Source organism: Capsaspora owczarzaki (genome assembly GCF_000151315.2).
Source record: "Capsaspora owczarzaki ATCC 30864 unplaced genomic scaffold supercont2.10, whole genome shotgun sequence".
NCBI classification, from domain to species: Eukaryota; class Filasterea; order Ministeriida; family Capsasporidae; genus Capsaspora; species Capsaspora owczarzaki.
In genome coordinates this window covers 366,132-391,954 of record NW_011887301.1, presented here as the reverse complement: position 1 = coordinate 391,954, position 25,823 = coordinate 366,132, and the positions used below count along the sequence as shown (strand labels likewise).

The 25,823-nt window shown below is 51.9% G+C and overlaps 10 protein-coding genes across 10 annotated transcripts; 5 read left to right on the top strand and 5 right to left on the bottom strand.

The window, feature by feature from the left end:
• The first annotated feature begins 80 nt into the window (after window positions 1-80).
• On the top strand, window positions 81-1,738 carry CAOG_05936 (DNA replication factor C subunit Rfc4). Its single transcript, XM_004345476.2, has 5 exons — window positions 81-529; window positions 609-693; window positions 767-1,144; window positions 1,240-1,434; window positions 1,536-1,738. The coding sequence occupies exons 1-5, from the start codon at window positions 189-191 to the stop codon at window positions 1,635-1,637; spliced, it is 1,101 nt and encodes a 366-aa protein (XP_004345526.1). The 5' UTR covers window positions 81-188; the 3' UTR covers window positions 1,638-1,738.
• CAOG_05935 (zinc finger family protein) lies at window positions 1,695-4,569 on the bottom strand. The gene is made up of 8 exons (XM_004345475.2): window positions 3,309-4,569; window positions 3,144-3,220; window positions 2,956-3,056; window positions 2,802-2,869; window positions 2,637-2,719; window positions 2,336-2,551; window positions 2,131-2,232; window positions 1,695-2,015 (listed from the first exon to the last, which is right to left on the bottom strand). The coding sequence occupies exons 1-8, from the start codon at window positions 4,423-4,425 to the stop codon at window positions 1,878-1,880; spliced, it is 1,902 nt and encodes a 633-aa protein (XP_004345525.2). The 5' UTR covers window positions 4,426-4,569; the 3' UTR covers window positions 1,695-1,877.
• Window positions 4,570-6,732: 2,163 nt separating this feature from the next.
• On the top strand, window positions 6,733-8,226 carry CAOG_05934 (hypothetical protein; the record flags this gene model as incomplete). The annotated part of the gene is made up of 1 exon (XM_004345474.1): window positions 6,733-8,226. The coding sequence occupies one exon, from the start codon at window positions 6,733-6,735 to the stop codon at window positions 8,224-8,226; it is 1,494 nt and encodes a 497-aa protein (XP_004345524.1).
• Window positions 8,227-8,650: 424 nt separating this feature from the next.
• On the bottom strand, window positions 8,651-10,113 carry CAOG_05933 (ubiquitin). The gene is made up of 2 exons (XM_004345473.1): window positions 9,866-10,113; window positions 8,651-8,913 (listed from the first exon to the last, which is right to left on the bottom strand). The coding sequence occupies exons 1-2, from the start codon at window positions 10,089-10,091 to the stop codon at window positions 8,729-8,731; spliced, it is 411 nt and encodes a 136-aa protein (XP_004345523.1). The 5' UTR covers window positions 10,092-10,113; the 3' UTR covers window positions 8,651-8,728.
• A 378-nt stretch (window positions 10,114-10,491) lies between these two features.
• CAOG_05932 (hypothetical protein) lies at window positions 10,492-12,038 on the top strand. Its single transcript, XM_004345472.2, has 7 exons — window positions 10,492-10,521; window positions 10,627-10,800; window positions 10,906-10,955; window positions 11,059-11,259; window positions 11,350-11,437; window positions 11,536-11,577; window positions 11,701-12,038. The coding sequence occupies exons 1-7, from the start codon at window positions 10,495-10,497 to the stop codon at window positions 11,926-11,928; spliced, it is 810 nt and encodes a 269-aa protein (XP_004345522.2). The 5' UTR covers window positions 10,492-10,494; the 3' UTR covers window positions 11,929-12,038.
• A 36-nt stretch (window positions 12,039-12,074) lies between these two features.
• On the top strand, window positions 12,075-13,599 carry CAOG_05931 (dihydroxyacetone kinase 2). Its single transcript, XM_004345471.2, has 3 exons — window positions 12,075-12,253; window positions 12,390-12,540; window positions 12,748-13,599. Exons 1-3 carry the CDS (start codon window positions 12,095-12,097, stop codon window positions 13,590-13,592), a joined length of 1,155 nt encoding a protein of 384 aa, XP_004345521.1. The 5' UTR covers window positions 12,075-12,094; the 3' UTR covers window positions 13,593-13,599.
• Window positions 13,600-13,601: 2 nt separating this feature from the next.
• On the bottom strand, window positions 13,602-15,397 carry CAOG_05930 (hypothetical protein). Its single transcript, XM_004345470.2, has 5 exons — window positions 15,250-15,397; window positions 14,939-15,012; window positions 14,270-14,377; window positions 13,982-14,129; window positions 13,602-13,892 (listed from the first exon to the last, which is right to left on the bottom strand). Exons 1-5 carry the CDS (start codon window positions 15,340-15,342, stop codon window positions 13,824-13,826), a joined length of 492 nt encoding a protein of 163 aa, XP_004345520.1. The 5' UTR covers window positions 15,343-15,397; the 3' UTR covers window positions 13,602-13,823.
• A 305-nt stretch (window positions 15,398-15,702) lies between these two features.
• CAOG_05929 (WD-repeat protein 50) lies at window positions 15,703-18,422 on the top strand. Its single transcript, XM_004345469.2, has 7 exons — window positions 15,703-16,092; window positions 16,488-16,560; window positions 16,639-17,153; window positions 17,260-17,623; window positions 17,716-17,839; window positions 17,944-18,118; window positions 18,218-18,422. Exons 1-7 carry the CDS (start codon window positions 15,748-15,750, stop codon window positions 18,380-18,382), a joined length of 1,761 nt encoding a protein of 586 aa, XP_004345519.1. The 5' UTR covers window positions 15,703-15,747; the 3' UTR covers window positions 18,383-18,422.
• A 434-nt stretch (window positions 18,423-18,856) lies between these two features.
• CAOG_05928 (glycosyltransferase 8 domain-containing protein 1) lies at window positions 18,857-20,505 on the bottom strand (the record flags this gene model as incomplete). The annotated part of the gene is made up of 2 exons (XM_004345468.1): window positions 18,857-19,597; window positions 19,768-20,505. The coding sequence occupies 2 exons, from the start codon at window positions 20,503-20,505 to the stop codon at window positions 18,857-18,859; spliced, it is 1,479 nt and encodes a 492-aa protein (XP_004345518.1).
• A 2,572-nt stretch (window positions 20,506-23,077) lies between these two features.
• On the bottom strand, window positions 23,078-25,642 carry CAOG_05927 (hypothetical protein; the record flags this gene model as incomplete). The annotated part of the gene is made up of 2 exons (XM_004345467.2): window positions 23,078-25,267; window positions 25,559-25,642. 2 exons carry the CDS (start codon window positions 25,640-25,642, stop codon window positions 23,078-23,080), a joined length of 2,274 nt encoding a protein of 757 aa, XP_004345517.2.
• Between the last annotated feature and the right edge of the window lie 181 nt (window positions 25,643-25,823).

Genomic DNA, 25,823 nt, shown 5'->3' with positions numbered 1-25,823 from the left:
TCTTTTTAGTTTTCGTTTTCCCGCCAAAAATTTGGCGCCAAATATTGTATTTTTTTTCTTCTGCTTCAGTCTTTCTCATTGTTTGCTTTTTGTGATTTGTTTTTCCTTCGCTGGAAGTTTTCGTTTTTTGTCAAGTGCATCATCATCGAATTACTCGCAGTTTACTCATCGATCAAAAGTGGGAAGCCATGATGCAAGTGGACGAGCGTGCAACGGCGAGCGATCTCGCTGCAATGGACACGACGGCGGCTGGACCGACCTCGGGCGCAGCTGCCGCCGCTGCTTCCACTACTGCTGCTGCAGGTGCAGCGCGCAAGACAACGACTGGGCAGTCCGAGATGCCGTGGGTTGAAAAGTACCGCCCGATCCTGCTGAAGGACGTCGTGGGCAACGAGGACACGGTCGCGCGCCTGCAGATCATTGCCGAGGAAGGCAACATGCCCAACATTATCATTGCAGGCCAGCCAGGCACCGGCAAGACGACGAGCATCCTGTGTCTCGCACACCAGCTGCTGGGGCCCGCATACAAGTAAATCACCATACTGCATACGTGATGCTCGTTGATCACCGTTTTGCTCAAAATGCTGAGCTGCAAAAACCACAAACAGAAACGCAGTGCTCGAGCTCAACGCCTCAGACGATCGTGGCATTGATGTTGTTCGTAACGATATCAAGATGTTTGCCCAAAAGAAGGTAACTGCGAGGGCACTGTTTTTGGCGGCAATCAGCTCAAAACTGGCACTCAAACCAATCCCCCCGCTGATAGGTCACGCTGCCCCCGGGACGCCAAAAGGTCATCATTCTGGACGAAGCGGACAGCATGACGGAGGCTGCTCAACAGGCACTGCGCCGCACCATGGAAATCTACTCTGCCACAACGCGCTTTGCGCTCGCGTGCAACATGTCTGACAAGATTATCGAGCCAATCCAGTCTCGTTGCGCCATTCTCCGCTACACGCGTCTCACGGACGAGCAGATTCTCAAGCGATTGCTCGAGATTTGCGATGCCGAGAAGGTGCCACGGACGGAAGAGGGATTGACTGCGCTCATTTTCACCGCTCAAGGCGACATGCGGCAAGCGGTGAATAACTTGCAATCCACCTTCTCCGGCTTTGGTTTTGTCAATCTGGACAATGTTTTCAAGGTGAGGGGTTGGGGGGAGGAGTTGTGTGGACTGTCTTGACCGTTGAGCAAACAAGTTGGTTTTACTCATTGCATTTGGTGGCTTTACCACGGCAGATTTGCGATCAACCGCACCCGCTCATTGTGCAAAAGATTCTCGAGGCTTGCAAGGTCGGCAACATTGACGAAGCGTACGCACAGCTCGAGTCACTTTGGGCGCTCGGCTACTCGCCACTAGACATTATTTCCACCATCTTCCGCGTGACCAAGAATTTCCCCTTGCCTGAAGCTCTGCAGCTCGGCTTTATCAAGGTACAGCTGCTGACTGGATTTTTGATTTGGGAGCACATCCCCTGATCAGCAGTGTAGAACTTTCTCGGAGCTCAACTGCTCGTTGTTTTTGGAATTTGCAGGAAATTGGCTACACGCACATGCGCATCGCGGATGGTCTCGGAACCCTGATGCAGCTGACTGGGTTGATAGCCAGGATGTGCGAGCTGGCGACCTCCAAGTGAATTTTTGCTCCGACTTGCTTTCAGTCACATTTCAAAATGCATGCTGTTATTTTTTGCTTTCCATCGTTTATTACTGCTCAACAAGGTGCTTTATGGTTGGGTTGTTGCCGCAGTGCTTCTCCTTTCGCAATGCTTTTGATCCCAAGCAGCAAACGGTCATTTTGAAGTGTGTAATTTGTTTATTCGACTTTCGGAGCCACAGCTAGGTTTGCATGATGGTGCAATGCATAGCTTGTGAGGTTAAAATAACTGAAGATTAGCGGAAGTGCCGCCGTCGCGCCAGAGTGCGCGGCCAGCGGTCAAAATGGTCGTGCGGCACATTGGACAGGTGCGCTCGCGCTCAAACCACTGCGTGACACAATCTTCGCAGAATATATGCTGAAAGAAGGAATCAGACACACACACACACACACACACACACACAACAGGGGGGAGGGGAAAGGTGAGAAAATTGCCGCATATGCCCTTTGACAGACATTGCGTTTTTGCTTACATTGCATGGAAGAGCCACGGGATCCTTGGTTTCTTCTTGGCAGATTGGGCATTGATTCCCAGCCTCCATGACCTCTTCTTTGTTTGCATAGCGGCCATATTGCTGGAGCAGGCGAGCAACCGACACAAAAATTCCCAATGCAAAATACACACCATTAAAAAGAGCCTGCAAACCCAGCGTGTCTGAGCAATGGTCGCGTGCTTACCACTTCGTGCCGAAGGATTGCTCGCCAAGCATGCCAGCAAGCGGATGCGTGCTCAACCACGCCGGATACCTTGAACGCCAAGTAAAGTCCAGTCACGAACGACGAAAGGACGTGGCCACCAAACTCGTCGTCGTGAAAGTACTGGTACCACACTGGAATCGGGAGTAGTAGCCGATAGAATTGCGAAAAGTGCTCTACAAGACTGTAGTACAAGCCCTGCGCAAATGTACAGATATTGTGGTGAGGAAAGGGTTGGCTCGCTCGATGCACACGAAGCAAACGAAAAAGCCCTGTCACTTACTTTTCGCTTAAATGGCGGAATAGAGCCAACGAGAATGATCAGCAAGCACTTGAGCATCATGGTAGCGTATCGTACCAGGATGTCTGACAACGATGCAATTCGCAGGAAAACCCCAAGTCAGAGCAAAGTTCAAAGCAATGTTGCAAGAGCTGCTGAAAGACATACCATTCAAAAATATCAACCAGATGGTACCCATGAAATCAGGATTGTCGGTTGGAGGAAGGAATGCCAAACTAGGGTTCACGACAAGGTGAGAACATCAAGACAAGGTGAAAACATTCCGAGAACAGCGGCCTGGCATCGATAAATTAGCACTTACCTGCGGTACGGAGTCTGGGCACGAAATAAAAAGTAGCAGGTGGCAATGTTTATCGCTAGCCAGCCCATGGTTGAAGTCAGTTTTAGCTTGCTTCGTTGTGCCTGGACGACGGTATCAATGGATGAGTTGGTGTGGTTGTTGCTGGGGACGTGAAGAGGGTCAAAAAGACGCGACTACTATTCTCTTACTCGCAAAGTCACCTGCCGTCGAATGGTGGCGTCAAAGTTGCTGAAGAAAACGCCGAGCCAGATGACCATCGCCAAGCCTGCAAGTTTGGTGGTTGCGTGAGCCAGAGGATGAGCGACCAAAACAACAAACAGACCATAGAACAAGCTGTCAATAATCATTCGTACCAATCTTGTGACGATACGCAAAGACAGCGAGCAACAAGCCAAAGAACGGGACTGATTTTTCAATCCACCGCACGAGCGCCTGTAGCTCGACTCTGGTGCTCGGCACTTCGGGTTCAAACGGCGCCTGACCAGCTTCTTCAACGTGTTCTGGCAACAGATCTTGCTGTTGTTGTTGCTGCTGCTGTTGTTGCTGTTGTTGCTGTTGCTGCTGTTGTTGCTGTGGCAAAGGCGCGATGGACGAATGTGACGACGCAAACATTGAGGAATCGGACGACAAGGCGTGAAACGGGCCATGAACATCATGCATGATGTTTTGAGACGAGGCTGCGGGGTTGGACGAAAGCCGCACTGCCTGCAGACCGCCGACTCCGGCACCGGCACCGGCACCGGCACCCGGAAGGGTGGACGAGGACCCGGATGGAGTCCGCGAATGCGAACCCAGCCCGCGCGAAGACGACGTTGTGCGCTGAATAGTAGCAGGATTGTGTGCACGATAGGCTGCTCCTAATCCTGGCGTACTCTGTGACGTGAGTGCCTGTTGCAGCTGTGAATGGAGCTGCTGGAGGTGACTGGTGGCAGCGGATGCCGCGGCATGGAGCGCGCCGTTTCCTCCAGTACCAGCAGCAGCGGCGGCGGCGGCGGCGGCACCGGACGAGTCATGCGGCATGGCGATGGGCGGCATCGCAGCATTCGCAAACGGCGATGCCATGAGTGAAGCTGCAGCGGGTGACGAAACCGCTGACGAGGACATTGCCGGCGCGGGGAGTTGGATGACGGGACGAGTGGAAGCGAGTGACATGGCTGGAAGCGTCACGTCATCAGTACTCGTCGTAGTGGTCATAGTCGTACTCGCAACAGTGGTCGCAGGAGCAGCGGCAGCAGAGGCGCCAAACGCGGGGAAGGCGACCAGCTCGCGCAGGGCATCGAACGCGCCCGTGAATCCGCGCAGGGACAGCAGCGGAGCATTGGGATGTGCTGCGTCGTGGCGGCTGTTGCTGCTGCTGTTGCTGTTGTTGTTGCTGTGGGCGCGCTGCGGCTGGGCCATGAGTGGCTGCGGCTGTGACGTTGTCGGCGTCGGCGAGGGCGATGTGCTGTGAGTGTCTCGCGCACTGCTCATACTACTCGTACTACCGCTACTGCTGCTGTTGCTGCTCGGCGATGTGTGACTGATGAGCTGATGCTGGTGATGATAATGGTGCTCGCGAGTGCTTGGCGCAAAGTGCAGATCAGAACCAAACCCGCCTCCGCTCGCCGCTGCCACCGCCGCCGCCGCCGCCGCGTGTGCGTTTGGGTGGCTGGTCATCAAATGCAACCGCTTCAGGGAGCAGCTGTTTGTTCAGTCAGATTTGAAAAAGGAAAAGAAAAAAGCTCAAGAAACTAAGACTGGCCAAATAAAACAAGGTATAAAGTAAACAACTTGAAAGATCTCAGAATGTACTGTGCGACAAGTCTAAAATGCTGAGAGCTGCAGCACCGACTTCATTCGGCGATCCGACCTTTGACCTGGTGATGATCTGGCCAGCGAGTCGTTCCATCGTCCAAGAAATGGAGTCGTGCGATTCGAGTCGCTGTATGTCGCCTGTGCCTGATACAATACACCCAATGCATTCCCGCCAGCGTCTAAACCTGGGCAAACGAAGCTGAGCTGTGCGTGTCCTTTGTTCCCGGTTGGTTGGTCTGCTCCAAAGGTTTCTTCTGGCCGTGGGATGCCTTTTTGTTCCATTCTGCGAAAAGACTCGTCAGAGAGATTTGGGGCTTGTTTGTGTTTTTGTGCCTCTTCTGACAAAGAGACGGTGTTTTTTTTTATTGGGTTTTGTTTTTGATTATTTTTGCACAATGAGTTTTCGAGAGAGTTTCCTTACAACCTCGCGACGGTGGCCGGGGGTTGTGCGAGAGAGCAAAACTCGGCCGAATGGCCATCACGGCCAAGTGCCACAGTAGCACTCAGGAAGCGGTACGTTGCGAGCATTGCTGCGAATATCGAGAACTCGATCGTACATCCCGTTGCAGCTCGGGCACATGTACACAAGAAAACGCTGGCCAGTTACTGCATTCTGGTTGGCATGAATGACATGACAAGCGCGGGTGGCGAATTCGAAGCAACCATTGGTCGCACACTTGGTCGTAGAATCGAGGCTCGCTTCGTGGCCGCGCTTGTGAGAACAGCCCGTAGTGCCCTTGAGATTCTTGACTCGAAAGGTGGAAGACTGGGAGAAATAATGCATACGAACGACACAAGTCAATACATTTGGCGATCCACCAGTGTCGACGGCGCAAAATGACGTAATCAGTGTTGATACAAGCCCATCGAAGCTTGCAGAAGCTTGCAGAAGTTTGCTTGCAGAAGGAAAAATACAAAAAAATTGGCTGTGTGTGAGAAGCGCGAGGCTGCTCCCTGAGCGCCATGCCACGTCCTGCTAGCCAGCACTCCAGCGCCGACGTAGTACCTCAAATACGACGACAGAGCACTTAAACAATGACAGCGGAAACGGAGAACCGCTTGCAGGAGTGTTTCAAAAGGCGGCATAGCATACAAAAAAAAAAAAAAAAACGAGAAAACCAAACAAAAGAGCAGCTCCCTTAACACTTTTGCTTTCGCGTGTTACACCAGAAGCGGGGCTGCCGCATGCTCGGGACGAGATTATATCATGACGACTAGCGTGCATGGTAGATGGGCAATGGGCACAATGGGAAGGCGCGCAAAATGATTAAATTTCGCGCCAAAACTCGTCGTTCGTGTGTCGTTTTGTTTTTTTTTGGTTCTTACGTGTTTCGATTTTTTTTGTTCTTACGCCCCTTCCGTTCAACCACCATGTATCCCCCCCCCTTCTAGCAGTATGGATGCCAGCAAGTGAGAAGAAATTGGATGGAAAACGGCCTGCTCTCTGCTTGTTTGGTTCTAGTTCGAGTTCATTTGGGAGCAGCGTTGACCTTTTTTTTTTTTTTTTTTTTTTTTTTTGCTTCGTTTTTTCACTTTTTTGGCTTGGTGGTTTTTTACCATTTTTTGCTGGAGGTGAAAGAAAGAGTGAAACGCTTCGTTGGTACTCCATTTCGATCTCGAGTAAACACCCCCATTCTCAATTGTAGATTGAGTGCTGAAAATGAAGGCGCCGCTCGCAGAAGGTTGACGCTTTGTGCCCTTGGCTATTTCGCCACGTCCTCTCTGCTTTTCGTTGTTGCCATCACAAACCATATGCAACTCATTCATTTTCCTTCTTTCTTTTTTTTTTTTTTTTTTTTCTTTTTTTTTTTTTTTTTTTTCCTGCCTTTTTTTTTTTTTTTTTTTTTTTTTTTTTTCCTCCCTGCTTGTCTTCCCTCTCAGCACCCACACACCCCACGCGGCAGTCTCACAGCAAGCAAGACTACCAAGAAACACCTTCCAACCACGCCGTGACCGAGAGAGACCGCCCCCCCCCCCCACCAAATGAGACGCGGATACACTGTCGTTTTGGGACTCGCTTTGGTTGCGTGGCTGCTCGTGGTCTTCCAGCTGTCCCACCGGAGCAAGATCGAGTCCGCCGACGCCAACGCAAACCTCCAGTTGACTGCGAACGGCGTGTACGACCCGTCTGCCAACAACGGCGACGCCGCTGCTGCTGCCGAAGGCGAGCTGGATGCGCAGCGATTGAGGCAGCTCGAGCTCGAAGCCATCGCACGCCAGCAGCAACTCCAAGCCGAGCGCGAGACCGAGGAGCGCGCCCGCCAGCACGTGCTGATCAAGGAAGCCGAGGATCGCCGCAAGCTGGAACTGCAGGAAGAGGAGACGCGCCGCCAGGCTGCTGCTGCTGCTGCGGCGGCGGCGGCGGCAGCGGCTCCTCGAGGAGCAGGCCGCACCACCAACGACAACACCAAGAAGCCTGCGGCCAACCGTGCCATCAGCAACAGCAACAATGTTCGCAAGAACAAGCTCAAGAACACAATCCAGACGGACGAGGATGTGCAGTCCGTTCTGCACGGCGAGGGCGAGTGGGTCTACATGGCCGAGGATGACCCAGAGTACGTGACTCGCATGGAGCGCCTGCCCCGCTACCTGACGTCGCCCATCAAGGGCGCCCGTATCAACTCGCTGTACTGCAAGGAGCCGGGTCGCTATGAGGAGATGCTGCGCTGGTCCTGGCGCGCTCCCACCACCCTCGCTGCCGCAGGTACCGACATTCGTGAGGTGGCCGAAAGCTGCCTTCGCAACAAGCGGATTGGCATTGCGGGCGACTCACTCTCGCGTCAGTCCTACTATGCCTTGACCCTGTCGATCTACGCGGCTGGATTCGACATGGCAGAGCCCCCGGATGAAGATGCTGGCTCGTACTCGGCCTACTACCCGCAAATCAACCTCACCGTCTCGTTCGCCTTCTCGCCCTACCTGCTCGACTTTACTGGCCAAAAGCCCCTGCCTGTCGTCGACTACAACACGCTGCAGCCCAAGGTCACCAAGATGCTCGGCCTGGTGGACATTTTCTTCACCAACATTGGCCTGTGGGTTCACTCGCCGTCGTGGCACGTGCCCGACCAGCCCTTCAGGGAAGCGTTTGAGCGCCTCGTGTCGATTGGCACGCAAAAGATGATCGAGTTCCGCGACAACAACAACGGCTCTCCCTTGCTGATTTGGCGAACCACCACGCCTCGCCACTACGCCGGCGGTGACTGGGACAGCGGCGGCAAATGCGGCGGCTCCCAGCCCGTCAAGAATGCCAGCTACAACTCCTTCCAGCTCGCCACCGAGCAGCGTGATCAGAACATTATCATCGCCAAGACCCTCAAGGGCACCGGCATTCCGTTGCTCGATGCTGCAACCATGACTCTCCCGCGCGCCGACGCCCATCCCAAGAAGGACTGCACGCACTTTTGTCTCCCTGGCCCGCCAGACGTGTGGATGGACATGTTTTTGCGAATTGTCTGGGACACGGCGAAATGCACATAAGTGCAGCTCGAGTTGATGATGTCTCGTTGTCCTTTGTCTGGCGCCAGTTGTTGTGCGTTTGTTTGTTTGTTTGTGTTGTTTGTTTGTGTTGTTGTTTGTTTTGTTGTTGTGCTTGTTGTTGTGTGCCATGCTTAGATCTACTCTTTCTGCTCGTGACAAAAGAGTTTCAACATTAGCTCTATTCTTTGTGTTTTGTGTTGCATGCCTGTACTCCCAATAATCAGCATGTTCATTTGTCGGCTATTTGGTTGAGTTTCAGTTATGTGGATATTCTGACGTGTTTAGAATGTTTCGGCAATGACGCGCCGTATCAACTCAAGCCATCACCGTTCCCCCTCCCTCTCTTCCTTCACACATGCTCACCAACTCTGGTGGAAACAATCAAAAAAAAGCAAAACGAGCAAAGCATTGGACAAAGGACAGAAACTAAAAGCAATAAACTCTGTTGGCTACAAAGAAGATTGCCAGTGTGAAAACAACATCAGACAACGAATGGGGCTTTTTAAGCGGCAACGTTCTGGGTGTTGGGGCCCTTCTTGCCCTTGACGAGGGCGAGGACGAAGCGGCGGTTGTACTGGAGGCGACGCTTGGCACGGCCAGTGGGCGACTTCTTCTTCTCGGTCTTCTCGATCTTGGGGGTCTGGCCACGGACCTTGCCGGCACGTGCGAGCGAACCGTGGACCTTGCCTGTGAGGTTGGAAGGAAGAAGAGTTTTGAGAAAAGATGAGAAGGGGGGGGGGGAACAGGAAGCAGAGAGAAAGAATGGCCAACACGCGGAGGTGAGACAACACGATTCAGCGTTGCAAGGACCCGATTCAACCACCGCCCAGGTAACAACAGTGAAAGAGATGGGATTTATCGGCCATGGCAGAGAACACCAGGGAACAGCTGGCAGCAGTCGAAGTGAAAAAGTTGGTGCTCAATCCACCACATTGTATGCATCGTGGATGAAAATAATAAAAGAAAAAAACCAATGCAAGCTCCATACAAAAAAAAAAAAAAAAAAAAAAAAAGAGGCAGCTCCGATTTTCGTGCTTGCTCTCCGCTGGTCTGCTGTGCCTCGGAGAAGACAAAAACACGGCAGCTAAAAACACACGACCTGATGACGAGACGGCGCACCAGGTCGAGCCGGCACGAGCAGAAAGCGAACACACGGAAAGCGCAAAGGAAGAAAAAGCGCGATCTTTTCTTTTTCTTTTTTTTTTTTTTGCCATGCTGCGCTTATCCTCGCTCCTGTGCTCCTCGTACGTCCAAGGGCCCCCCATCGACATAACACCACACACGTTGCCAACTCTCGCAGGTACACGCAAACCAACCCACACTCGAGCTGCAAAGCAAAAGCACAACGAAAAAGAAAAGAAAAAAGAAATAAAAGAAAAAAAACGAACGAAAAAACCGCGTGGTGAAAATTCAGCAAAAAAAAAAAAAAAAAAAACTTTTTCCAGCCAAAATCCAAGCCAAAAGTCGACTTCCAGCCAAACTTCAAGCCAACTTTTTTTTTTTTTTTTTTTTTTTTTTTTTTTTTTTTGTTCCTTCAAGTGCTGCTTTTGCTGCTTCGACGGCTGCTGCTGCCGCCGCTGTCGCTACTGCTGCCGTAGCTGAAAGTAGCCACCGAGTCATCGAGAAGAAGAAGACTTACCACCACGGAGGCGGAGGACGAGGTGGAGGGTGGACTCCTTCTGGATGTTGTAGTCCGAAAGAGTGCGGCCGTCCTCGAGCTGCTTGCCGGCGAAGATGAGGCGCTGTTGGTCCGGGGGGATGCCCTCCTTGTCCTGAATCTTGGCCTTGACGTTCTCGATGGTGTCGGAGGACTCGACGTCGAGGGTGATGGTCTTGCCCGTGAGGGTCTTGACGAAGATTTGCATCGTAAAAAAAAGGGAGAAAAAGTAAGAGAGCGAGTGTTCCGATTTGGGTTTGATTTTGAATAGGGAAAAAAAAAAAAAAAAGATTATGAAATGAAAGGATGTTATGTAAGGGACGGGATGACTCTTCAGCCGCGCCGCATCAGCACTTGGAATGAGGTTGGTGGTGCTGTTGAGAACATGCAAAAGGAGGAGTCGGGGGGGGGAGAGAGAGCGTCGGAGGAAAGCGAAAACCGTCAAACGCGCCGAAATTCAAGCTGACCGGCTCAGAGCAGTTGACTGTCGAAATGTCACAAATTAGCATCTGCTTGCGTCAAAATCCAAACAAGGCAATAGCAAGTCCAGCATTGCGCCCGCCCAGCACCCGATTTGCTTGATTTGTTTGACCATCAGTCTTTAGTCTGCAATGGAGTTCGAGGAATACCTGACTAAGGTTAAACGCCTCATCAAAATCCTATGCAAAACCTGCAATGAGAATCATCGATACAATAGCAACTCACCACTAGCTTGCCGTGTGTGCGTGTGTGCAATGGAGCAGGCTGGAGTGTTGAACGCTCAGGTCCAATTCCTCGACGTTGCGACTTTCATGACGGGCGCTGGGGCCACTCCGGATGCCGCGATCGCCGTCCCGCCCAATGAAGTGCACTCTGCCATCTCATCCAAGGCGCTGGCTGAGGCCATCAGCAGTCCCCTGTCGCAGCAGGGCATTGAGGTTGGTCACGAACGGAGATTTTGTCGCTGGCCCAATGTGACCATTCAATCCGACCACCACTGATCTGAGCATCGTGTCGTGTTGGTGCGCTCCTTCGACAAATAGGCATTGTATTCATATCGAACGCCCAAGCTCGGACCGAACGGAACTTGCAGGTCTGTTAAAGCCAAACCAAAAGACGCAGATGGACGTTTTCTTGCTGCTGCGAAAACTTACTCTTCGTTGTTGACTCATCCAACCACGATCTGACAATGGCAGCATCTCAAAGGACCTTGAGGAGAAACCGTTTGATCTTGGCAACGAGGTGCTCGGCGTTAGCTGGCAAGACGCGTCCGTCGCAGCCGCTTCGCCTCACACGCTTCGACTTCGTCGGCTCAAGGCTCTGATGGACGGGCTAGCACACATTTGCAAGGTGGATTGGATTGGCGTCTATCGCACGATTCGGCCTGCAGATGGAAGGTGAGGGATGCCGAATCGTTGATCGAATTTGTAACCGTACAAGGTACTGGTGTCTCATTCATCGGTGGTTGAACCTGTCGTGCGTTGCAGCGCTCCATTTTTGGTCAAGGAAGCCTACAACGGTGCACCATCGAGAGCCAAGTTCCCCCTGACGGAAGAGTTTGCAACGTTAAGCAATGTACGCTCTTGCTTTTGTCGTGCAGCGTGGATCAAACGTGTCCAGCAAGCCGATTGGATTTTTTGTTGTTACTGAATGGATGTTGGTATGCTGAACAGAACAGCTGGGTGGGCATGAATGGCAAGGCCAAGTTTGTCCAGGTATGGAGGTGTTGTTGCAAGTTTAGCCATGTTTTTTTTTTTTTTGTTTTGTTTTTTTTTTTTTGTTTGTTTGGGGGTTTTGTTTTTTCGGGCTGGTTGAAACTAACAAGTATGTGCGGTTAGAACACGGACACGTACGAAGGACCGTACTACATTTGCGATGCTCGCGTCAAGAGCGAACTCTGCGCTCCCATCTTTTCGAGCGACGGCAGCCGCGTTCTTGGTATTATTGACGCCGAAAGCTTCCAAGACCGTTGGTTTGACCAACCAGAACGCGTCCTGCTGATTTTGCATACTTGCTTTCAACTTGGAAGCGAGTTTGAGCTGCTTGCTGCCACCGACAAGAAGTGAAGGTGGAAAAGGAGGTTGCGTTGGTCGTTTGTCAACGCGATTTGATGTGAGCACTTTTATTGATTTTGCATCGTTGGAATAGTTTTGTCGAGCAAGTACACAACGTTCCCTTATCTTCACAAGTTGGTTGGACACTCCTTGTTTTCGTTTTCCAGCGCAAAGCACAATGACAGGCCAGCGAGTCTTGCGCATTGCACTTGAAGGCAACATTTCCGCGGGAAAGTCGACATTCCTCGATATCCTGAGCCAAGAGCTGGACATTGTGATTGTTCCTGAGCCTGTCAGCCGCTGGCAGCAAGTGGACGAAATCCGCAACGATCCTCGGGTGAGAATCCCAAACAAACAGAGAGCGGCAAGACGCAGCATGGCTGAAGCAAAGAAGAGCCTTGAACTCACTCTCAACCCTCCGATCTGTCTTTGCATTGTGCACTCTTGGTCAATATCGTGTCAATCATGTCCAGAGCGCCGCGGCCTTCCGTGAAATGGCCATTTTTCAGGGCGAGGCGGGCTCAGAGCCAGAGCACCAGGACGGCGATTCCCACGCACACCCAGCCGCGTTCGCCCGGGGCACCACACCAAGCATCTTTGAGCTGGAGAATTCAAACACATTTGGTAATGGAACTACTACAATCTGCGTTGAACACTCAGAGGTGTGAACATTCAATGCGAAAACCCAAGCAAAACACGAAAACAAAAAATGGCGCGTTCATTTCCCGCCAAAACCACCAAAACCGCGCTCTGTGTTCGTGTTTGCATCCCCCGCATGTCCGAATCACCTGCTCACCCTGATATACTGATATACTGATCTGCCCGTCGTAGATTCGATTCCGGCTTCGCAGGACACTGGCGGCAATCTGTTGTCGCTGTTTTACAACTCTCCCAACCGATGGAGCTTTACCTTCCAGATCTACGCCTGCCTGTCGCGAATCCGAGCGCAGCAGCGGCCGCCAGAAAACCCCCATCCCAAGACTCTCTTTATTGGCAGGAAGAACTCAAACTCGCAGTCGCAATCAGAGTCACCGACGAGCGACGTTATTGAAAAGGACTCTACACCGGCAATCCTCGATCGTGGGCTAAAGCGCTCAGCCAGTGAGGACCAGGATCCTGCGACCACCTCAAGCTCCACCGAAGTTAGCACTGTTGAAAGCGGCAACACTCGCGCCCAAGCCCGACCTCGGCTGGCGTCAGTGTCGGAAATCCCGCCAACCTCGATTCACTTTACAGAGCGCTCGGTTTTCAGCGATCGCTACTGCTTTGCGCTCAACTGCGTAGAGACGGGGCTGATGACGCGCCCCGAGTTTTTCATCTACCAAGAATGGCACAGCTTCATGGAGGCGTCCGTGCCTGAGGCCATGAAGCTCGATGGCATTGTATACCTGCGCTCCACGCCGGAAGTGTGCCACGAGCGCTTGCAGCGACGTGCCCGAGAGGAGGAGTCTGCCGTCTCTGTGGACTATCTCCACCAGCTGCACCAGCGGCACGAAGACTGGCTCATTCGCAAGAAAGAGTCGCTCAAGGTTTCGCCGCTCGCTTCATCCTGCCCATTGCTCATTGTCGACTCTGACAAGGAATTCCAGCACGATCCTGTGCGGTGCAAAGAGATGGTTGAGCAAGTGAAGCAGTTCATGCTCGATTGCCGAGCACAGTTTGAAGCGCGAAAGTAAAAAAAAGTCTGTCGTTGTTTTTTTTTTTGCTTTGCGAGTTCCAAGTGTGGTTGTTGCAATGTTGCGTTTTTTACGATTGTTGATGCATGAAGAATCTTTCGCGAGTCGAACAATCTTGTTTTCTGGTAGAGTGCAAAACGAATGGATGCCAAAGAGCATCGACATCATCCAAAATTGCAACTCATCAAGGTCAAAGAAATTGAGCAGCTTTGTTTCTGCATTTGACGTTGGCTATTCGTCTTCCTCCTCGCCTTCTTCGTCCTCCTCTTCGCTGTCGCCTTGATCAAGATCGTCGGCCGCCTGTGAACGATGATTCAGTTAAAAACAGCGTCAAGAAAAAAGAGAGAAATTTTATCCCTCAACCAACACCATCCATGAAGAGAACGTACGAGACTTCGTGCAACTACGGCTGAATTGATCATGTCCTTGATTTCCTTTGACTTGGCCACCGACGCGGGGCTCGATCGTTGCTTGTCCGCCAGGGACGGGTTGGCACCCGCCTCAATGAGCAGCTGAACGATTTCAGCCTCGCCGTGACTGGCAAAAGAGCAATTTGAAGAGTCGCGTAGGATGACATGTGAGGTTGTGTTTGCATGTTAGGAGGGCAAGGAAGCGCACAAAACAACCAAAAAATGGGAAACTGGTTAAAAAAAAAAAACACGGAAGAGATTGGGTACCTCGCGGCGACAAACAGTGGCGTTTGCCATTGACGGTTTTGCACATCGAGCTTGATTCCTGCATGGTCGACCAGAAGCTGAGCAATGTCGAGCGATCCGCACTGTGCGCTATGTTCAAGGTCAATCAAAGGAAACAGTCACAAATTGACAAACAGATCGGTTTCGGTGAGCATTGGCGACTTGCTCATCCCGTCAAGGGTATATACGGGTCCTTTTGATCTGATACAAGCATCATTGAAGTGTTGCAACACCCATCCATTCACCCGTCCCAAGTTCTGATCGATCAAAGAACAGCAAAAATCTTGCGCCACTTCAACTCCCTCTGCTGCCTCCCTCCTCCCGGTAATGAACCCCAAGACCATCCAAACCACCCTTTGGAAACCCTCAATCCCTCCCTATCCTCACAAATTCTGACCGGTCACGCAAGAACAGAAATCTTGCAGTAAAATCACAAATTTGAGCCAGATTCTTGCTCACTCCCAGTGCCTCTTCCTGCCTCTTCCTGCCCCTTCCTCCCCCTTTCCCCTTTCTGACAATACCCATCATCTTTGTCTTTTGGTCCTTTGCTTGGCCATTTGTGTGACGCACGGCAAGAACAATCCCCCAAAATCCAAATGGTTGTCCTTCTAGTAAGATTTTTTCTCTTTTGTTTTCCCTCTCTTTCCTTACGCGTAATGCAGAGCAGTGTTGCCGATTCCGTCCTGCGCATTGAAGTCGAGCGACGCGCCTGCCTCAGCGATGACCTGCGAATGAAACAACAAAACGGACAGGAATGAAAACGCGGCAAAGCAAGCACAACCAGAGAAGCAGTGGGCAGTGGGCAGTAGAAACAAACAACCAGCGTCTAGAGAGATTGGGAAGGATTATCACACCACACACGAGAAGCCCGCTGAGACAGATATAGCGAGATAGCGATAGAGAGAGATTGATTGATTGATAGAGTGGATGGAGTCGCGAAGGTGGGAGAAGCTGGGCTTTACTTCGTTGTAGACTTGCTCGTTATTGGATTTGGCTGCAAACTGAAGCCGCTCAATCGCAGACGGCGCGTCGCTGTCATCCGCTGAACCTGACATTGTTTGTGTGTGGGTGTGAGTTTGCTTATTGAGAAAGAGAAGAAATAAAAAAATAGGAATGAACTCGAATACGCAATGCTGCTCCATACAAAAGTCTCAATCTCAATCTCAATCTCAAATCTCAAGTCTCAATCATTCATTGTCCAGACATTGAATCAAAAAAAAAAAAAAAAAAAAACTCGGGTTACGATGGCACTTTCTCATCGAGTCGAAGCACAAACTGAGCAATTCAGCATCAGTCTGAGAATCGCCGCTGATGGTGTTTTCCATATAAAACTTCTCTGATCGTCCATTGACTGCCGCGGTTCATCATCCCCCTCGTCTGATACTCTCTTTCAATCTATTCTTCTATTCTATTCTATTCTATTCGATTCAAGCTTCTTACTCACTCTTCTGAACTTGACAATGTCGCTGCTTCAGAAACGCCGACTTGCGTCGCAGCGCGCGTCCGACGCCGAATCCGCGACCACCACCAGCAGCAGCAGCTCCTCCAAGACCGAGCTTGCTGAGCCCGTCCATGTCGCCAAGCGTCTGCGCATGGGCTCCAAGAAGCACCCGCGGAGTGCGGTTCCATCGGCTGGCGAGCAGGAGCTGGCCCTGTCGCTGTTTGGCAACATGCCGGCCTCAACCGCTGACGAGTCCGCTGCTGCTGCTGATGCTGATGCGGACGCTGATGTTGATGCGGACGCTGATGTCACCATGGGCATCGACGAAGCCGGGGAGGACCAGGACCGGACGCTGATCGCCAATGTGAGTTGGCGTCCACATGCGCGCAAAGGTCCACATGGAACAAAGCGAGGATGGTGCTCTGGCATTGCGACCACAGTCACCAACCAGCAACGTCGTGTGGGCAGAAAGGCAAACCCCAAGGAGATTGTTGTTGCAAGGGTCGTTTCGCGAAGGAGAACAGGCCTCTGGGAAGGATGGAGAATGGAAGTTACGATCAAATGGAAATCCCAGCCACACTCACTCACTCACTTACTCGACCAACAACATGACGGTGTTCGTTAACAAGCAACATTGCAATGAATCCAGATATTTACGACGGAACGGCGCGCACGATTGGATTCTGGTCGTGGAAACTCACAACTTTTTTTTTTTTTGTTTGTTTTTTTTTTTTGTCTGGAAACCTTTGTTTCGTGCAGGACGAAGACGAGGAGCCTGCTCCAGCAAAACCCAATGGCAAGAGCAAAAACCGAAAGGGCAAAAAGGCAGCAGGTACGTGGATGGCTTGCTTGCATCCAAAAACTTGATCTTCGATCGTGTAAACTCAGTCTCACGCCGACGCTCCAACAGACCCCGCCTGGGAAGACAAGGATGACGCGAATATCAGTGTATCTGTTGTCGACAAGGCTCGCCTCAAGAAGCTCCGTCAGGCAGAGGACGAACAGGCCATTTCGGGTGCCGAGTACGCGCGTCGTCTGAAGGGCCAATTCGAGAAGGTGCACCAAGCACCGCAATGGGTCGAGAAGGCGACATCTGCCGCTCGCCGACCAAAAAAGAATGCCGCGAATGGCGAAAGCTCCGATGGCGGTGCTGCTGCTGCATCCGACAACGAGGAGGACGAAGATGAAGAAGACGAAGAAGAAGAAGAGGTCGACGAGCATGACAGCATTTTCCAGACCACACAAGGTTTGACAGCGTCCTCGAGCAGCACCGGGCTGCTTCCTGTTCGCTTGATTGAGGCCGTTCGTGTGCGCGACGCAAACTCTGCCGAGGTTTCTGCCTCCGCCATCCAGGCAGTGGCCTTCCATCCCTCTGGAGCAGTTCTCATGACTGCTGGTTTGGACAAGACGCTGCGGCTATATCAGGTGAGTTGATTGACACTGCATTGCTTTTCTGTTGTTTTTGTCATGTTCGAGGTCGGGTCGGGTTGCTGACGTTTGATTTGTTGTTTCCGCTGCTCTTTGTTCCCAGGTCGACGGAACCGACAATGCCAAGATTCAAAGCATTCACATTCCAAATTTCCCCATCCATGAAGCCGCCATGTCCGTCGACGGCAGCCAGATCTTTGCGACTTCGCGGAGAACCTGGTTTTATACATTTAACATTTCGGAGGGCGCAATTCACCGCGTTCCTGGCATTCGTGGTCGCGAAGAGAAGAGCCTGGAGTCGTTTGTCGTCTCTCCCGATGGCAAGCACCTTGTCTTCCTCGGCAAGGACGGTTATATTATTCTTGTTTCCACAGTGAGCAAGCAATGGGTGGCAGACTTCAAGATGAACGGCACTGTGCGAGCAGTGGCCTTCACGCGCTCTGGCAATCAGCTGCTGTCGTTCGGTGGTACGTATCGGATGTTGTTGAGTGAAGGGAGCTCTTTCTTTTGGTCAAATTGTTGCTGACGTTCGGCTACTTTGCTTGGAAACTTTCGCTAGGTGATGGTCATGTCTATGTATGGGATGTAGCATCGCGCCAATGCACGCACCGATTTGTCGACGAAGGCTGTGTACATGGCACCGCGATTGCCGTCAGCCCAAACAACAAGTACATTGCTTGCGGGTAAAGGATTTTTGCGGTTGTTCGGGGGGTTTTTTTGTTTTTGTTTTTTGGCTTTGTGCTTGTGACAACTCACATCTACTTGTGCCTGGCTTGCTCGACTTTAGTTCCGACACTGGCATCATCAACGTATACGACACTACCGTTGCCCTTGCTTCCGAAAATCCCAAGCCGTTGCGAACCATTGATAATCTGACAACTTCCATCTCGGGTCTCGTGTTCAATCATGACGCTCAACTGCTCGCTGCTTGGAGTGCCGAGAAGAAGAATGCTATGCGTCTGGTGAGGAAGGGCTTTGTTAAACTGTTGAACTTGGTTTGTTTTTTTCGCCTCTAACTTCCCACTTCCCATTGTTCTGTCGATTGTTCTGTCGCTTTACAGATTCACTTCCCATCTGCAACTACCTTTGCCAACTGGCCTTCCGAGAAAGCGCCGCTTAGTTATGTGCACAGCGTCGCATTCTCGCCTCACTCTGCCTACTTTGCAGTTGGCAACGACAAGGGCAAGGTCGTCTTGTACCGGCTGAAGCATTATCCCACGTACTAAAAAAAACCATTGCAGCAATAAACTCTCTCGGTGATCCAGATTTCCTTTTGAATGCGATTCCTAAAAGTGGGCGGTCCAAGCAAAACACGCTTCAGACTCTTGAAATGCAACAACCAACAGACAGGAAAATGATGCTGTTGAAGCTAATAATAGATCTACAACTGACACGAATACGAAGGATGAAGTGGTAGTAATACCACGTTTCATCCACACACACACACACACACACACACGCGCGCAACACACACTCACACAAAAAACAAAAACACAATCACAAAAACAAAACAAAAACACAAACACTAAAACAACAACAAAAAAATGCAGCGCTCGAATCGCTGGCAAGGGTGTTTAAGAAATGATGGTAACGGAGAGGATTTGGGGGGGAGGTGTTACGACGTACTTGACAGTCGCAAACACACAAACTAACGCTTTCCAGACAAGGAAACGAAAAAATGCATAACTTGCGTTTGGACCTCACCAAGGGAAGGTGCAATCGAGGGCAATACCAATCTCGGCATCTGCCGCACGCTGCTCCCGCACTTGTGTGCAGTGTTCGGCCAGCATGGCCTCGTCAGAGACGTACTTGTACGATGGTCCATCGCTGGGTTCAGAGCACGCAGTTGCACTCAACTCGGGTTCGGGAGTGCAGAACTGGCGCCACACGGACGGGAAGTTAACGCCGGGAACAAGCAACCAGGGCTTGCCAGCACCGTTCCAGTGCAAGAGATGCGCCGATTTCACAAACTCTGCCGTGTAGGCATAGCTGCCAGACCATCCGAGGTGCCGGACGTGCCAGAGGGGATTGAGCTCGGTTGCGCGACCGTACAAGGCCAGCAGCATGGGAGGCTGCGAGCCGCCGCCCGAACCTTCGCCACCGTAGACGTTTTCGCGTGTGTTGAGCTCCATCCAAAACTCGAGCTCCTTGCTCATGCGCTGGCGCTTCCACTCGGTGAGGTCGGCCACGTAGACACCAGCGTTGAAGCTGCAGGTGCTGGGATCCATCTGCTGTGCCAGCACTCGCGGATGCTCAAAGTTGATAAAGAAGCGGAGCTCATTGTGGCAGTCCTTGACAAACGCGCCAATGTGCCCTGGCTCGATGGGGTGGAAGTACAGGCCGGCAACGTCGTCTTGCACGACGACGTCGGAGTCAATGTAGGCAATGCGGCCAGTCAAATTGGGGAACAAGTCCAGCACGTAGTAACGAGCATAGTTTGCCTGCAAAAGAGTGACGAGGGTGCGAGGGAGAGGGGAGGAGCGAAAAACACAAAACAAAGCATGTGAGTTAGGCGGTTTGCTTCATATCTGGTGCTTTTCAACCTCGATCGCTCGCTGAAATTCAGATACACATCACCCCCTCGAGCCAACTGATGAATGGCTGCACTTACAGGCGAAGCGAGATCTTGACGACGGCCACGGATCTTGATCTTGTTGGCGACCCACTCGAGCGGGAAGACCTTGACCCAGAACTGAGCCTGTCGCTTCTTTTCGAATGCAAGGTTGAGCCAGCGTTGGCAGCGGACTGCCTCTTGGTCGGTGTCGACGATGAGGTAGAAATCGATGCGATCAGGGGTTTTGGTGTTTGCGAGAATGGACTTGACAACAGCGATAACGCCGATCAAAGTGTTGGCGTCCGAGGCGATCATGACGTTGATGCGCATGACACCATCGTCGACGAGCGGCTTGTAGGACTCGAGAGGGGCCAGCTTGCGGTTTTGTGGTAGGAAGGGGTCGTTGGGGTCGACGGGAGCAGGTGGAGCATCGCCCATGACACCTTCTGCCGCCGCGTCCTTCTTGTCCGATGCTGCTGCTGCTGCTGCTGCTGCCACTGCGGCTGGTGAGGCAGCTGGTGGGTGTGGTTTTTTTGCTGCTGCTGCTGCTGCTGCGGCATTGGCAGCGCCGGACGCGGGTTGAGGGGCTTCTCGGCGGCCGACTGGGACGTCCCCAGAGAGAGGGTTTAGATTTGGCTCGCTGTTCCCCGAGGCTGCCCCTCCTGCCAACGCGGCCGCCGCCGGAGCAGCACCGGGCTGCTTTTGTGGTGGAATGGGTCCTGTAGTTGTTGCAATGACGATCAGCACGCCCACCGCGACGAGGAGCGCCAAACGCGCTGTTTTCACGTTGAACATGTAGGAAACGAGAAAAAAGAATAAAAAGTGAGCAAAAAAAAAAAAAAAAAGTGAGCAAAATGAAAAATGAGGCACTCAAACAAAGCTAAAACGAGGGGCTAGCGGGGGTTTGCAACACGAGACAACGATCATGGTCAAGCATCAAGCATCAAGCATCAAGCATCGGGCATGAAGCATGGCATCAAGAATCACAGAAGCATCGACGGAGAAGTGGGTGATTTCACAGTTGTTTGCTGCAGGTTCCGCAGGGAGCAGCTCTCTCTCTCCCTCTTCGTGGATGGCTGCCTTCCTCTCGACCACGAACCAAGCAAAGAGCAAATCCACAAAGAGGACAGCACAGCAGAGGAGCATCAAGCAGTGTGCTGTTTGCATTGCTTTGCCGCGCTGTTCGTGCGTGACTCACCACAATACAATGTGGATCATTTATTTGCCTTTGCTGCACGAGCTGGCATGCTAATGCTTATTTGTTTGGCGTTTTGTTTTTTAGCGCTCTCATCCCAGGCTTGCTTTCATCCAGCTGTGTGGCTGTGTGGTGATGGTGGCTGCTCATTCACACAATCCACTGCCTCGACTTGCCTCGCCTTGCCCTCTTTTTTTTGTGCAACTCATCATAGCAAAGAGCGAGTTTCTCTCCATTTTTATGCATGAGAGGCGTGTTTCTTTTTTTCTTTTCTTTTTTTTTTTTTTCTTTTTTTTTTTTTTTTTTTTTTTTTTTTTTGTTTCTTTGCCTTTTCATTTGGTTTTTTTTTTTTCTTTTGCTCCCTGATGTTCCTGTGTGGTTTTTCGTTCAACGTCTCGTTCCGTCTCGCTCGCCTTCCTTTCACACACACACACACCCATTTCAATGTAAAACCTTGTTGCCTCTGAGTTTCATCCTGACTCCAATGCAGCATCAGGGGGGATGACATTGAAGAATCCCGCTCCAAACCGCAGTCGGTAGCAACAAGATGATTTTTCTTTTTTATTTGCCTTCTCGTCGTTCTCATTGGTAAATTTTGACGCCTCCAACGTGCGCCCGGATCAAACGCACTAGCACAGTGTTGCCCCCAAACTGCTGCTGTCCGACAAGCAACCTCACACCCCGAAACTGACACTCGCTTAAAGTAGGCATCAAAGCGATAGACGAGCAATGACCGCCACTCTCGAAAGCTGCCTCATGGGGGGCAACTGAACTGACCCAGCCTCACTCACCTCGCTGCCTCACCCTTCACATTTCACTTTCGCCTGCTACCTCCATTGCCTCCATTGCCTTGCCCTGCCTCCCTCGTCTACTCAGACTCACGCCCCCTTTGCTTGTCCAACATGCATCTTCAATGCTTCTGTCGCTTGCAATCTCTGCTTCTAACGCGATTGGCTCTGACTCCCGCCTCACAGGGCGCGTCGTGGTCGAGGCGTGTGGAGTGTACGTGATCGCGTGTTGGGACGCGTTGGTCCCATTGGTGCAGCTACCCGCGCCCGTCTCCGGCATACTCCTTCACCAGAAGCGCAAAGGTCTCAAAACGAGCCAAATGCCACTGCCGACAGAGCTGCGAGCTGGAGAGAGAGAGAGGAGAGAGGAGAAAATGGAACAAACCCCCTGCTCCCATCTGAACACCACGTTCAACGTGGACATCGATCAGAAGTGCTCTTGCATGGAAGACAACCCGCCCCCACCCCCGCCGATGAGATGCTAAGGAATGAAACCGAACATGTAGTTTTGTACCTGAGTTGGAGCTGCGCGACATTTTGCTCGAGAGAAGCGAGAAAACTGAAACTACAATAAAAAGTACAAAAATAAAAAACGAAAAGAACCGGGACTGCCTCACAACAACCCCAAATCGGCGCAAGATCAAACGCAGCAGCTACAACAACAACTCCATCCTCAGAATCGGCATGCCATGGCTGGATTTGTATGGAGAGATTGATGCTGAAGTGCAGGATCGCGATCGTGTGGCCGGGGGGGGGGGTGCCACACAACACATGAGTGCTTCCAGTGGTCGCGCTTCGCGCTCTAGACATAGTAACAACTCCCAAATAAACAGTGCTACCTATTCTATAATATATTCTTATCCGAGGTTGCACTGCTGTTAACAAGAGATAATCAACTCCCATACTGGAAAAGATCTACAACGCATCGAATCCAACCCCTTCCTGGGTTCACCGTCTTCACCGACCGCTGGATGCGTGATACTCCAACTTCGTGACAACGATGGGGACGCCAATGACCATGCTTGAGGGTCAGATGCAGCGACAAGTTTGACTCGTCATTAGATTGCAGAATCTTCATCCTGCTCTTGCTGGATTCTGTCCAAAAGGCCATCCCAAGTCATTCACAATAGGCTACCATGCATGATTGAAAGCAACTTTGACCTGCACGTAGGATCGTCGACCGCCATGGGAAGAGGCCGTGGCTTCAGCGTCGTAGAACAGGCAGAATTGAAGGTGTATTGTAGCCCACTGCACGCCAAACAAACAAACAAACAAACAAACAAGATACACAGAAAAAACAACTACTACTTCTACAACAACAACAACAACAACAACAACAACAACAAAAAGTTGCACAACACAAAAAGAGCAACGCGCCTCGAGGTTAGGGCTCGACCCCAGCCATTGCGGCCCATGCTTCGGAATCCAGCTCTCTGACATGCGCCTCGCGCATCAGAAAAACGTCGTGATCCGGTTCAGCCGTGCTCTCGTCCAAGGTGGCGTACACATACTTGACAAGGGTACCGTCGAGCTTGCCTTGAGCAATGGATGGCGGGTTGTAGTCAACATTGTTCGGGAGGCCAAACAGCTCGCGGTACACTGCCAGAACGGATGCGTTGCCGATTTTGTTGGAAACCAAGTTTGGTACTTTGGTCTGGTGATCGGCGTACGAAGATTTGCTGATTTGGAAAAAGATCAAGACGTTCGAGTCATCGTTTTGACGCGTCAGCAAGACTGCATCGGCAACGGGATGGTTGGGCCAGCCAGGAATGAGCAGTGTGCCGACCGGGAAAGGCTGATCGCCGTTGAAAGCAGCGAGATAATTTTTCGCGCCAAGATTCGTGATTGACCGGTCGAGCACGTGCACGTTGTCGACAGTCGTGGTCAGCTCTAGGACCGACTCGTCCGACAGGTCTGTCCCCTTCAACGTTTGACTCGCATACTGAAGGCAGGAGAGGACGAAAATCTCGAGTGCGCTCCAAGTCGTGGCTGGGTTGTCAAACACAATGCGCATCAGGTTGGCTCGCTCGGCGTTGAAGCGCCTCACAGCCGCGGCGCGAACCAGATCGCTGACCGGGACGAGTTGGCTTTGATCAGTTGGATCTTGCTTCACCAAGCCGGTCTGCAGCCAAACCTCGGGTGTCCTCTCGGGGATGCTTGTCCGCGCAACAATCGTGGCGAGGTCGCAAACAAGGCTGGTGAATTCCGTTGTGGGACGAAGGCGCTCAATAAGGCGATCGAGTCGGTGGTCGTAATATTGCTCGCACAGTCGGCGAAACTCTGCTTCTGGATTCTTGTGGGACTGGGATGTTGCATAATACTGCAAAATGCGCGCGACGCCACCGAATTTCAGGTGAAGCCGTTTCATACTGGCGGCGGTGATTCTGAAGGGTGGACTGCGGTAGTACCAAATCGCGCGCAACGTTTCGGCTTCTTCATCAGTCAGGAACTCGATTGGTTGTTCAGCTCCACCACATTGCGAGCCGCTGAGAGCGTTGGATGAGTCCATCCTGGGCGAGGAGCTGACTGCAGCAACGAAAAGCGAGAAACCGAAGCGTGTGCTGAGTCTGTAGAAGGCTTGAGCCGGATGGTCTGCCTTGAGCTGGTCCTCGTCACCAACGGGAAGGGCTTTCGCATGAATGATCGAATTCCACTGGTCGATGAGGACGAGGGTGCGGAAACGGTGACTTTGGGACTCGAGGCCAACCAACGCAGCATTGATGCGACCCCATTGGTTCAGTGCGGACTCAAAATGCCCGGACGAGGTCTTGCGGTGCACAAACGCATCCTTGAGTAACTCAAACGCGGGCTCGTCAAGCAAGCCCGAGCGCAACAGACGGCGGTTGGCAATTCGCAAATCGCCGATCAGTTGAGAAGCCGCAACTTCAGAAGTTTCGTGGCAGAACGCACCAGTCTTGGGCAGGTAGATGAGAAAGATGGCACCATCGAAAGAACCGGGAGCGAGAGCAGGAGCAGGAGCAGGAGCAGGAGCAGCAGCGAAACGCTCGAAGAAGGCCCTGTTATGGCGCATCGCCAGCACGACCATCATCAGCAGAATACTGCTTTTGCCGACACCACCAACACCGCTGAGGTAGCGAGGTTCCGGTGCTCGGCCTGACGCCAACAGATCTTCAAAAATGTTGCTCGAAATTTTGCGATCGAGCAATTCTACGCTATTGCCATGAACCCGCAGCAACCTGTTGATCTCGTCCGGAATTGTGAAGTTTTTCACTTCATCACTGGAAAAGATGAATGTTGTGCCTTCGGCCGGTGGAGGCGGTGCATCGTCGGTCAATCCGGCGGCTGAGCTGCTCGGGTCGCTGTTGCTGCTGCTGGTGCTCGCAACGCTGTTGTTGCCCGTGTTGGCTGATGCTGCTGCTGGTGCTGCTGGCAGTGCTAGCGGTGCTGGCGGTGGCCCTGCAGAAGATGAGGAGTTGGGGTTCTGCTGTTGCTGGTGCTGCTGCGGCGGTGGATGCAGCCCTGCATCGTGAGCCACGAGACGTGCCGCCATGACCTTCTTGAAGCCGTCAGATGCGAGACCGCGCTTGGTGAGCTCTTTGCGCAGCTGTTCAGCCTACAAAGCAAAGAAACAAAAGCGCAGTTGTGAGCACCACGAACGGCACAACGAGAGCAGAGTGGTTGTGCCCTTACAGAGAGATTCAACCACTGCTTTTTCAGTTTTAGGTGCGGCCGCGGTGGACATTGTTGCGTTGGAAAGGAAGGGAGCGGGAGGAGGGGGGGGGGGAAACGAAGAAAAAGAAGGGAAAAAAAAAAAAAAAAGGCGCGAAAAACAAGTCAAAAAAACTGAAATGACTGAGAACTTGTCTTTGACATTTTCGGAAATGCCGCCAACAGCTTCACTCACAATGCCCAGACCCCACTCTTCAGCTGGACGAGCTGGACGAGCTGGACGAGCTGGACGAGCTGGACGAGCGGCAATAAGCGACATGTTTTTACGGCGTCATTTACACAGGCGTGGCGCTGCACGATTGTCGTCACCAGTTCCCTCGTCAGTCAGTAGAATGAGCAAGTTCGAGAAAATTGGCAAATGCGAAACACACAGCGATGCATGCATGCAATGTGCTCTCAAAACAGCAACACCGTGGGCAATGATCCATGCCACAGTTCTT